The 13222-nt window shown below is 39.5% G+C and overlaps 1 protein-coding gene across 1 annotated transcript in view; it reads right to left on the reverse strand.

Moving 5' to 3' along the window:
- The window catches only part of RSPH1 (radial spoke head component 1), a 607409-nt gene that overhangs the window by 287662 nt on the left and 306525 nt on the right, over nucleotides 1-13222 (reverse strand). The window contains exon 6 of the mRNA XM_044071826.1: nucleotides 1444-1515. Within this exon, the coding sequence (XP_043927761.1) occupies nucleotides 1444-1515 (72 nt within the window). The remainder of the gene's footprint in view (nucleotides 1-1443; nucleotides 1516-13222) is intronic.

The following is a 13222-nucleotide window of genomic DNA, read 5'->3' on the forward strand; positions in this document are numbered from 1 at the left end:
GTACTACATCATCCAGGCAACACCCCTGCCCTTCAGTTACTACTTCAACCCTATACCACTACCAGATCCTTAAGATCAAGTATCCAACACCTCCTTAAGGTAACAAACTTCAACAATGAGGCAAGTAAATCCGTTTATAGCCACTACAGCTCTAAAATTTGGAATTCCCTTCCAGCTCACATAATAAGTAATAACTCCTCAACCCAATTTAAAAAACTACTTAAAACACACTTCCTGAATCACAGATTATGCACCTGTACCACCCCTGGATAGTAACTCATTATTCTCGGTTTTCAGCAACTAGAGTAACAGCATATCTACTGTTTTTTTATTGTCTACATGGATAAATGTAAACTCTCACCACTGAAAAGTAAACTAATTATACATATAATTTCTCTCAGGTGTAAAAATGTCTTGTGTAAGTTGTCAATTCCACCTTCTTCCTATACTTGCTGTTCTATATTTCTATAAGGTGTATAAAAAATGTATCCTGTGAATGTTGGCAAATGTACCTTTTGTTAAACTCGCTATGTTATATGTTAACAATTTAACTGCTCTGGAGCTTTTCTCCCTGGGCGCCCACTGAAAATGGACATATATCCAGTTGGACTCCCCGGTTAACAAATGTAAAATAAATAAATATACCAACTACAGTGAGGAAAGGAGAAGCTATCAAATATAGAATACAGTGATCCAGCACAAATAATCTTGTGATGTTCACATTACGGTAATTATAAGAAAGTGAAAATTCAAACAGTTGTGATCAGGTCACTGATCACAAGTAAGCATGCTTAGAAAGAACAATGAAAACCATGTCTCTCACAAAATAAACCAACAGAGAGGAATGGCACAAAGACAAAGTCATAAAATACAAAAAAAAAAAAAAAAAAAATGACTGCAACAAGAATTCAGTTCAGAAAAAAAAAGATGGTAAAACTCTGACAGCAAGCCCAGGAGACATATCACAAAATGTTAGCCATTCCAAATATTTCATTATAAAGTTTACAGACGAGCAACATTCTGATGGGCAGGCTTAGAACAGTAAACTATTAAAATGATATGACATCATATAAACAAGCACAACGGTGTTTCATTTTAAAACAGAATTTTGATTTCCTAAAACTAGTTTAACTTAACAAGCAACATCTTAAAGTAAAAAGTGTGTGTGTGTGTGTGTGTGTGTGTGTGTGTGTGTGTGTGTGTGTGTGTGTCTGTGTGTGTGTGTGTGCGCATGTTCCATAACTAATGGACTTATTAGAAGTCTATGAAAGAACAATAACACTCATGCATATGCAATTTTATTTTTGTAGCTTGCTTAAGTTTAAAATTCAAAATTTAATTTCTTTAAACAGTTGAATAAAGTTAACAAAATAAATAAAATAATTTTTTATTAATTTATTTTAAATGCAAAATTATCTCAGTAAAACAGATCTGTAGATGTACCTGTTCTACTTGTAGGTATTCACCGTGCTGCTCACAACCAATGTCAAAAATGTACTTTCCAGGTCCTGTAGGCTAAGGAAAATACAAGGAAGCTACAAATTAGTGCATATTTCAAATCTTACTTAAATTGCCTTTTTAAGAACACATACATAGACATATAAGGACACAAATTATCAAACTACAGACTGTTTTTCTGGTGTACCTTTACTTATATTTCTCAGCAACTGGCAAGACATATCACAAAATGTTAGCCATTCCAAATATTTCATTATAAAGTTTACAGACGAGCAACATTCTGATTCTTTAAAAAAACGTAGTGCTACATTTACCACATGGGTTGTGCTTGCAGAAAGTTTAAACATAGTTGGTAATGTTGGCCTTTTATCTACATCAATAATGCTTTTTAACATTATTTTCTCATTTCCTTTTTATTTTTTTATTATAAATCCCAGGTATGGTACATAATTAATCATCTATGACCCCAAAATTTCCAAAGACATATAGTGTCTTCTCTCTGGGATTCAAATAGATTCTCTTCATCCATGCTAAGTGGTTAATGAGGGTTGGCCAATTAACATGATGGAGAGAATCTCCGATTCTGAGACAAGGTAAAGCCACACAGAGAAACATCTCATTAGTGGCTTATTACCATGTTTCTGAATCAAACACCGCACTGTCAGACTTGATAGCACTAATGTTCTTCAGCGCATGCATCACAGTAGCATATGTACCCCCAACATGCATGTACAAAAGCAACAAAAAGATGTACCAGAACCACTAGGAAATTTAAGTAGGCTGTTTATTTGCAAGTAAGACTTTTACAGTTAAAAACTGCTTCTTCAGGCTTGATAAACAGATATTCACAACTAAGACTTTCACAGTTAAAAACTGCTTCTTCATGACATTGTAGGCTGAAAGCAGTTTCTCTGGGTAGGGAGTTGGGCTGGGGGCAATGCTTGTGTGAATAGCTGCAGTTCTGTCTACATTTCCAACAGTAATGTTGATTTCACTGATGTAAGATCGACCAGAAGCTGAAGCTCTGAAATCTGAGTGGTTTGTATGTGTGTGGTGGTGGTGGTGGTGGGGTCAAGGAATTTTTGTTAAACCATGTTTTATTGTAGAAAGTCTGGTAAGTAAAATTAATTTTAAAATTAAATGTGTACTTGGCTGATGCACACAAGCTGTGATAGTGAGTCTGTCAGCAAAATGAAAGTATGCAATGCAGTTGTTAGTATTTGTACTTTAATCCTGACCAGTAAAAAGCAGCTACTTCATTAGGTAATGGGAGGGGGGTGTTTGTGAATTCATTGAGGTGACTGCCCTTGTTTACTGTCAGTTATGGCTTTACAAGATGACTGCTTGGGTAAAGTCTGCTGTTGGGCAAGCCTGTAACTACCATTCTGTGCAATGGACTAAATTAATGCAGCCATTTGCAGTTCATTACTGTTTTGCTTTCTGATTTCAGAGGTTTGAGCCAGGTACTTTTGGTAGGCTGTTGGGATGGGGGACTTTCATGTCGCCAGTGTTGGAATGAAATAACCATTTAGTGTTGTAATTCTGGCTTTGCAAAACTCTGAGGGAGTAAGCAATATGCATACAGGCTGTGTGACTACAGTCCCTGTGCAGCAGATATATTTTAATGCTGGAAGGATCAAAGCAGAAAGTATAGTGGAGGCAATGGAATGACTGCCCCTGTTAGTCCTGCAAAGACAATGTAAGCTGTGACAGTGTGTGCATCACAAATGCATTAATAGTCTTTAATCCTGGCAAGGCCAAGCCAGATATTTGGTAGATCATGGCTGTGGCACTGTCAATGAATGTCAATGAAATGAGTGCTGTTTCTGAAGGTGTAAATCATTACATGTATACAACAGTGGCACTTAAATCATTTCTGCAATATCTTCTTTTCAGAGTTGCAACAACTCAACTACAATAACCAGAATGAGTGAACAGAGTGAGCAGAGTGTTACAGTGGCCTATCTGAAATCTATTAATTTTAAAGAGTTGACTCTTAATGAGAAGTTAAGAATCAAGAGGACTGGAAGACCCACACCTGATCTGAAGATAGAGTCTGCAGGTACAAGTAGGTCAAGAACATACACACGCAGCTTCAACAGGTCAGTGTATGACAAACACACCTGGATCTGTGTTTGTGAGGAAACAAACATCTTGTACTGCTTCCCATGTTTGTTATTTGGTGGAGAGGAAGCCTGGACATCAAAGGGTATGGATGACCTGAAGAGACTGGAAGAAAAGTCCAGAAGGCATGAACAGTCTGCTAAACATCAAGACAACCAAATTAGTTTAGCAGTGTTGGGAACTGTGGATATCGGGTGTCAGTTAAGTAGTGGATACCAGTTATCAGTAGAAAGACACAACAAGAAAGTGGATGACAACCGTCATGTTCTGTCTATTTTAATAGAATGCATGAAGACGTGTGCTGCACAAGAACTAGCTTTCAGAGGTCATGATGAGTCTGAAGAGTCAAGGAATCCAGGAAACTTCCGGCGTAGTACAATTAGTCAGCCAGTTTGATCAGAAGTTGTTAGACCACGTGACAGCTTCAACTGTTTTCAAAGGAACATCAAAAACTATTCAAAATGAACTCCTGGACTGCATGCTAACAGTATGCAGAGAAGAAATAAAAAAGAGATTCGTACTGCAAAATTTATAGCAGTAATTGCAGATGAAACCACTGATTTTGCTGCGACGTGGCAAATAGCTATTGTGTTCCGTTACATTGTCAATGGACAGGTAGTGGAACATTTTTGGGGATACTTTACACCACTTGGACAGACAGCACAACATATTGCTGTTGTGATAGAACAACAGTTGAAGGAAGTAGTGGGAGACCAGCATGAAAAAGTGATTGCTCAGAGTTATGATGGTGCATCGGTTATGAGTGGTGTTCAGCATGGGGTCCAGGCCATCATAAGAGAAAAGTTTAAATATGCCTACTATGTACACTGCTATGCCCACCAACTTAATCTGGTAATGCAAAGAGCCACACAACAGAATACTGAAGCAAGGACATTTTTTGTAACACTTGGTGGAATTCCAGCCTTTTTCAGTCGTTCAGCTCAAAGACAAGCTGCTCTGGATAATATAGTATCACGACGCATGCCAAGAGTGTCAGGAATACGGTGGAATTTTAACATCCGTACTGTAAATGCAGTGTACGAGAACTTGGAGTCACTGGAAGAGTGCTTTGATTATTTGTACAGGAATCCTACATCTGGTACAGCAACTATACTGGAAGCAAATGGGCTACTGCGATCACTTGAAGATGACCAATTTAAATTTTGGCTTGCTGTCTTCCATTGTATAATGCCCCATGTTGATGTTCTGTACAGGCAACTTCAGTGTCGTACCACAGATGCAACTGCTGTTGAAAAGGATGTTCATACATTTTTGGATGCAATTGACAGTGCCAGATTGGGTATCGATGGTATTGCAGAGCAGTACCTACATACAGAGAACATCCGGTCAAAACGTGACGAGGGCCATCAGCTTCCCAACCACTGCATGAGACCTTGCCAATTGCTGCAAAGGAAGTGTGTGATGTCATAAGGTTCCAGGCAACATCACGATTTCAACAAACTGGCCATCTTCAAGCTTCTCAGTTGCTTCTGCCTGGAAAGTTTTCAACATACATAAGAGAGTTTCCAGAAAATCTGTTCACAGGAACAATGGACAGCTATCCATTCCTGATGAGGGGACAACTTAGAACAGAACTTGGAGTGGTGTATCAGCGTGAAGACTTTAAAGCAGCTGGCAGTGCAGTCAAGATGTTAAAATTCTTGTTGGACAACTCCTTAACCAGTGTGTTTTCACAGACTTACAAAGTGTTGTTAATTATAGCCACCACACCAATGTCAACTGCTGAGGCAGAAAGGTGTTTCTCAACACTGAAAAGGATTAAAACGCTTTGTTCTACAATGGGGCAAGACAGATTGAATGCTTTGGCTATGCTTTCCATAGGAAAGGAGTTAATCGGAGTATACCCAACTTCAACCACAGAGTTATTGATTATTTTGCACAAAATAAAGAGAGACGAATGGACTTTATCTATAAGTAACGGAACACCATACAGAAGAACACAAGAGGCACTTATTGCGAGTAAGCAATATGCATACAGTGCGTGTGACGTTACATTGTAAAGGCAGGTAGTGGAACATTTGGGATAGTGGAGGCAATGGAATGACTGCCCTGTTAGTCCTGCAAAGACAATGTAAGCTGTGACAGTGTGTGCATCACAAATGCATTAATAGTCTTTAATCCTGGCAAGGCCAAGCCAGATATTTGGTAGATCATGGCTGTGGCACTGTCAATGAATGTCAATGAAATGAGTGCTGTTTCTGAAGGTGTAAATCATTACATGTATACAACAGTGGCACTTAAATCATTTCTGCAATATCTTCTTTCAGAGTTGCAACAACTCAACTACAATAACCAGAATGAGTGAACAGAGTGAGCAGAGTGTTACAGTGGCCTATCTGAAATCTATTAATTTTAAAGAGTTGACTCTTAATGAGAAGTTAAGAATCAAGAGGACTGGAAGACCCACACCTGATCTGAAGATAGAGTCTGCAGGTACAAGTAGGTCAGAACATACACACGCAGCTTCAACAGGTCAGTGTATGACAAACACACCTGGATCTGTGTTTGTGAGGAAACAAACATCTTGTACTGCTTCCCATGTTTGTTATTTGGTGGAGAGGAAGCCTGGACATCAAAGGGTATGGATGACCTGAAGAGACTGGAAGAAAAGTCCAGAAGGCATGAACAGTCTGCTAAACATCAAGACAACCAAATTAGTTTAGCAGTGTTGGGAACTGTGGATATCGGGTGTCAGTTAAGTAGTGGATACCAGTTATCAGTAGAAAGACACAACAAGAAAGTGGATGACAACCGTCATGTTCTGTCTATTTTAATAGAATGCATGAAGACGTGTGCTGCACAAGAACTAGCTTTCAGAGGTCATGATGAGTCTGAAGAGTCAAGGAATCCAGGAAACTTCCGGGCAATAGTACAATTAGTCAGCCAGTTTGATCAGAAGTTGTTAGACCACGTGACAGCTTCAACTGTTTTCAAAGGAACATCAAAAACTATTCAAAATGAACTCCTGGACTGCATGCTAACAGTATGCAGAGAAGAAATAAAAAAAGAGATTCGTACTGCAAAATTTATAGCAGTAATTGCAGATGAAACCACTGATTTTGCTGCGACGTGGCAAATACCTATTGTGTTCCGTTACGTTGTCAATGGACAGGTGGTGGAACGTTTTTGGGGATACTTTACACCACTTGGACAGACAGCACAACATATTGCTGTTGTGATAGAACAACAGTTGAAGGAATTAGTGGGAGACCAGCATGAAAACGTGATTGTTCAGAGTTATGATGGTGCATCGGTTATGAGTGGTGTTCAGCATGGGGTCCAGGCCATCATAAGAGAAAAGTTTAAATATGCCTACTATGTACACTGCTATGCCCACCAACTTAATCTGGTAATGCAAAGAGCCACACAACAGAATACTGAAGCAAGGACATTTTTTGTAACACTTGGTGGGATTCCAGCCTTTTTCAGTCGTTCAGCTCAAAGACAAGCTGCTCTGGATAATATAGTATCACGACGCATGCCAAGAGTGTCAGGAACACGGTGGAATTTTAACATCCGTACTGTAAATGCAGTGTACGAGAACTTGGAGTTGCTGGAAGAGTGCTTTGATTATTTGTACAGGAATCCTACATCTGGTACAGCAACTATACTGGAAGCAAATGGGCTACTGCGATCACTTGAAGATGACCAATTTAAATTTTGGCTTGCTGTCTTCCATTGTATAATGCCCCATGTTGATGTTCTGTACAGGCAACTTCAGTGTCGTACCACAGATGCAACTGCTGTTGAAAAGGATGTTCATACATTTTTGGATGCAATTGACAGTGCCAGATTGGGTATCGATGGTATTGCAGAGCAGTACCTACATACAGAGAACATCCGGTCAAAACGTAGACGAGGGCCATCAGCTTCCCAACCACTGCATGAGACCTTGCCAATTGCTGCAAAGGAAGTGTGTGATGTCATAAGGTTCCAGGCAACATCACGATTTCAACAAACTGGCCATCTTCAAGCTTCTCAGTTGCTTCTGCCTGGAAAGTTTTCAACATACATAAGAGAGTTTCCAGAAAATCTGTTCACAGGAACAATGGACAGCTATCCATTCCTGATGAGGGGACAACTTAGAACAGAACTTGGAGTGGTGTATCAGCGTGAAGACTTTAAAGCAGCTGGCAGTGCAGTCAAGATGTTAAAATTCTTGTTGGACAACTCCTTAACCAGTGTGTTTTCACAGACTTACAAAGTGTTGTTAATTATAGCCACCACACCAATGTCAACTGCTGAGGCAGAAAGGTGTTTCTCAACACTGAAAAGGATTAAAACGTTTCTTTGTTCTACAATGGGGCAAGACAGATTGAATGCTTTGGCTATGCTTTCCATAGGAAAGGAGTTAATGCGGAGTATACCCAACTTCAACCACAGAGTTATTGATTATTTTGCACAAAATAAAGAGAGACGAATGGACTTTATCTATAAGTAACGGAACACCATACAGAAGAACACAAGAGGCACTTATTTGGTACTATACTAGTACTACAAGCACTTATGTAACACAGCCACTGGGGATGCACAAGCCAGTGCATTTCTTCGTGCCGGTCCCAAGCCCGGATAAATGGGGAGGGTTATGTCAGGAAGCCTGGGCATCACCACATATAACCTCCTGACAAAAGTTTGTGGGACAATACAGATTTTGATACAGGATTGGTCGAGGGCGAGGCCCAGGTTAACAATCACCACCACCAGTACTACTCTTTACCAAAAGGGTGCTGGCAGAAATTGGGGGGAGGCTACTGTTGGCTCTAGAAGAGGGGGAAGGCAGAAATTGGGGGGAGGCTACTGTTGGCCCTAGAAGAGGGGGAAGGCATGCCCAAAGGTAGAGTGTGATTTGGACATGTGCTGAGGAGGGATGCTAAGGAGGGATGCTACTAGGTATATTGGGAGAAGGATGCTAAGGATGGAGCTGCCAGGGAAGAAAAGAGGAAGGACTTGTAATTAGATTTATGGATGTGGTAGAGGAAGTGATGTGGTGACAGAGCAAGATGCAGAGGACAGGAACCAATGGAAACAGATCTGATGTGGCAAACCCCTAACTGGAACAACTGAAAGACTACAAGCACCTATTTGGACCCAGCTGGGGGGGGTCATGTGAATATTATTTGCTTTGGGAAACTTAAAACTGTCCCTTTTGAGCCTCCATGAAAAAGGGGATGGGAGAAATTCAGTATGACCTGATGTGTTCCAGACCACAGCTTCTAAGGTGCATGACAGCTTCTCCTCAGGTGCAGAAATGGAGTATGAAGTACTGTTTGCAGTATACCGCAGAGGTAAGTGTTCAAACCAATGTGTGTATGTAACAATGTGTGCTGTGTAGACTATTCAGCATGTGCCATACTGACTGAGCATTTATTTCATGTAAATAAGTATGTGAAGCATTGATCCCATTGCACCATAGCCACCCCGTCTTGTTGGCCACACCCCATCTTGTTGGCCACACCCCGTCTTGTTGGCCACACCCATCCAGCTGTCTCCTGCAGCCCCCCTATGATTTGAAGTCACCAGCCACCACTGTGTATAACCCCCAGAACAAATGGCACACAGCTTGTAGTATGGGCATGCTAGGCTCTTCATGCTGCAGTGATACAACTACCTTCCTGCAGGTGTCAGCAATGCAGCATGCCAAGCTACCTCCCTAGCCTCCTTGGAAAGGAGCTCACATTCATCCTCCAGCACCTAGTCTCTCTAGCTCCTGTTCTGTAAGTTGAATATAAGTTGTCTGGGAAGCAGTTAGGGCTTTATCCCTATGTATCACTGTATTGTTTCTAGGGGTGTTTGTTTAATAAGAATGATGTGCAGCTGGGGGGAGGGAGCATGGAACTAGGTTTTTATTGGGCCCTGGAGATTATAACTTTAGTTTTTCTGGTAATAAGGATCAGCATTTTATTTGACAGCCAACTGGAAAACTGTAGGAAGTCATCTCTGAGTTGTTTGATTAACTTATATGAGAGGTTATCAATGCCATCTGTATATAATATTATAGGACACTGTTTTAGGTCAGATGTTAGAGTGATTAAAAACAAGGAAAATAGGAACGGTGATAATACTGATCCCTATGAGACACCTTAAGACAGGGGAGCATCTTGAGTGGTCATATATGGGCAGAAAAGTATCAGTCAGTGAAAAGGCTTTTGCGGCACAGGAAAGCTTTTCTACTTATTCTGTCTCTGATTATGGAGTCTGAGACGAGAAGGTGGTCAACCAAGTCAATGGCTTTAGTCAGTTCAATAAAGAACTCCTCCTGCAAGACTGCCTTTGGCCATATTCTGTACAATATCATCTGTCAGGATGTAAAAAGCAGTCATGTTGCTTCTTTCTTCCCATTCGGAAGACACACTGAGTTATTGTTAGCACTGTTTTGCAAGTATTCAATAAGTTAGGAATTAACTACCTTTTCAAATATTTTTCCTAAGTTAGGTAGCTTGGGATAGTCCAAATGTCACTTATGGTGGCTATTTTGAGGATATGGAGAAAGAGCTTAGGAATGGCTTGCTTCCAAATGTTAGCCATGGCACCTAGGAAAGGCAGTTATTGTATAAGATTTTATGAGAGTGGAGTAAGTGCTGTTTGCAAAGGGTGATGAACCTGGGTATAGGCCAATGGGTCATCCGGGTCAGTAGGAGAGTCTGATGGATTTTGGTCTGTTAGCCTCTCTATTTCTTTAGTTTTAATGGCTTTGAAGCAAAACATGTGTGTGTGTGTGTGTGTGTGTGTGTGTGTGTGTGTGTGTGTGTGTGTGTGTGTGTGTGTGTGTGTGTGTGTGCGTGTGTGTGAGAGACAGTGTAAGGAGAGAGGTTCTGGTGAGTGCATGTTCTGAGTATTTGGTAGTTCATAAATTCATAGGATTTTACTGTCAGCTAAGAGAGACAATTGAGAAGCTCAGCCACATTGCCAAATACTATGGAAGAGCTAAAATGTCCCCCTCTAAGCAGACGTTCTTCACATATCACTTGTGAAAATTTGTAATCACGCATCCTGTGAGCCAGAGTGATTTTAGAGGTTGCTAGGGAAGCACTCTACTTGATAGGTAAGCGCAGCTTATTCTAGAAATGGGATACATGCAGGGTTACATTTCTGTCACACTACTTGGTGCTACTAATATTGTAATATAGATTTAGGTCTCTAGAATGGGTATTTCATTTACCACTTGTTCTAATTGGGTGGAGGAGTTCAAAAGTGTAAGGTCATTCATGACACTGAAGGCCAAACAAAGATCAACCCTCAACTGTTGCAAAAATTCTGTTAGGAAGTCTGCTGTGGAGAGGTTCTTAGATGAAGAGGGTACTGTGTTATCAATTTCTGTAGGTATGTAGAACTGTGAACTGATTTATAAGGTTCTGGAAAGGTTTAGGTATATTCAGCAGAAATGTTTGCGGAGACTGAAAGTACATTGCTTTATATCACCTGGTGTCTTTTTTAGTGATTTTTTTTAGGAGAAAAAAAATCTGCTCCCTCTTTTTTTATTTACACAGGAGGGTGGTATTTTCCAGTTATCCAAGCAGTATCCCTAAGACAGAATAATGCTATTTTTGTTATCCATTGGTTTTACTTAGCTTTGATCAGTCTAGGAACTTTAGGGACTAAAGATATCAAATATATCTAGGGACTACATGTCAAAGGAATGGAGTATCATCTGGATGAAGGTTTCATTTTGTAGGCAAGACTTGAGCTTGATGGCTCATTACTATTTTGCCTTCATATTAATTGATCTTAGTCCAGATGTAGGGTTGTCACCTTTTCAAATACCCAAAGTGAGACATTTTTGGTACAAACATCAGATTTTTGCAGGGCAAAACATACCCACGGCCAGTACAAAGGACAGAACTTCACATTTTGCCTAAATAAAAGCTTATTTGTGTAGCATTTAGTTGCTTATTTTGTTTTTTATAACATTTAGGTGTTTCAGATACAAAATAACTGCTTTATGCAACTGTTACATAAAATATAGGAAATATGTTTGTCCTAAAATCATAGGACATTTGCCATTCTTTCGATTTCTTTGCAGGACACAATTGCCCAAAGAGGGACTGTCCCTCACAAAGTGGGACAGGTGGTAACCCTATCCAAATGGGCCAGCATAAGACTGTTCGAGATCCTAGCCTGTAGGACACAGGGTTTGGACAACATTTGTAGAAGACCTCTTAGAGACTGAACTTAGCTTTAACTACTAATTTATTTTGAAGGTATTGTTCAGCTTTTTAGGTAGTGAGATCTATTAAAAAAAAGAAAAGAAAGAAAGAAATGCTTATTCTTGAATCATAATCAAGGTGGACAGAACATATGAGGATCTGTGAGAAAAAAAAAATTCCCAGATGAAGTACAATTTTTATACTAGTATAAAATTTCATATCAGGTTTCCCTGGAGCAGATCAATACAAATACCACAGTTCCGAAGTAAAACAAGGCAACATTTGAGACAAATAAGCCACTATAATGGTTCAGAAATTAAGACAATATAACCTCTTTACAACTACTGATTTATCCTATTTACTCAAAAATGAGATAAAAAGCAAGACAATTTTACTTTGTATACTGACTATAAGAACTGGTGAATGTTAGAACCCAGCAACAACAAAAAAAAGCCAGCACTCATGTGTAGCCTCCAGCAAAATGTATTTATTTCTTCACTCCTCCATAGAAAAATACCCCAGTGGAGTCATACCGGTTTTGGCAAGCCCCTTCCTCAGTAACTACACTGCAAAAGTAATACATGGAAGCCACTAATTACACATATTAATTTATACCCAATACTGCAGCGGCCTCTATAGGATGAAAATATATTATATAACTGTCTTTCAAAAAATATATTTCAAAAAATTGATATGCAACAAAATGACTATATATGACAAAAGTACAGTGAAAAATGTGTATATATTGAACTGTTTTCAAATAGTTAAAATTGTTCATTCAACCCTGATGAAAATAAGGCTCCCAGTTTAATAACCCACATTTTTTCTTTGTTGGTTAATAACTCATGCAATGTATGGACATCTGAATTCTTGAACTTAATAAGATCAATGACCATAAAGCTGAAAGCCTCAGTGGGATGTTTGAGTATATGTTTGTATAGAGAACTCAAAACTTTTTTATTTTTCTTATCACTCAAATGTTTCCTGACCCTTAATTTAAAGGGCTGGGAAGTCTGTTCCACATTAAATGACCGACAGCTGCATTGGGCTAAATAGATAACCCAACTGGTACTGCAATTAGCAAAAAAAGAAACATCATAAACACGTGGAGAATTGTGACTGGTGAAACTGTTCAACTTGAGCACCCTTGGGCAATATAAATAATGCCCACATGGATGGCAACCAACCAATGATATCCCAGTTACTGTTATTTGAAATGGGGGATTGGAAGGATGATTAAACATCCTATTGTAATGACTAAATAAAGATCCCAATGACCTCCCCTTATGAAAAGAGTAAGAACACCGATCTTTGATGTATCTGTTCAGTAAGTTGTCTGACTGTAATACATACCAATGTCTCTGAATAATACTCATAAAGCTCCTAGTGTTCCTGCCATAAGTGGTGATTAATATAAGCTCGTGGGATTGATCTGTTGGCTTAGAATGATATGATAGCAACTGTATCCTATCTTG

The sequence above is a fragment of the Protopterus annectens genome, chromosome 5.part0 (assembly GCF_019279795.1).
Source record: "Protopterus annectens isolate FY-2018-M chromosome 5.part0, PAN1.0, whole genome shotgun sequence".
Classification (NCBI taxonomy): domain Eukaryota; kingdom Metazoa; phylum Chordata; order Ceratodontiformes; family Protopteridae; genus Protopterus; species Protopterus annectens.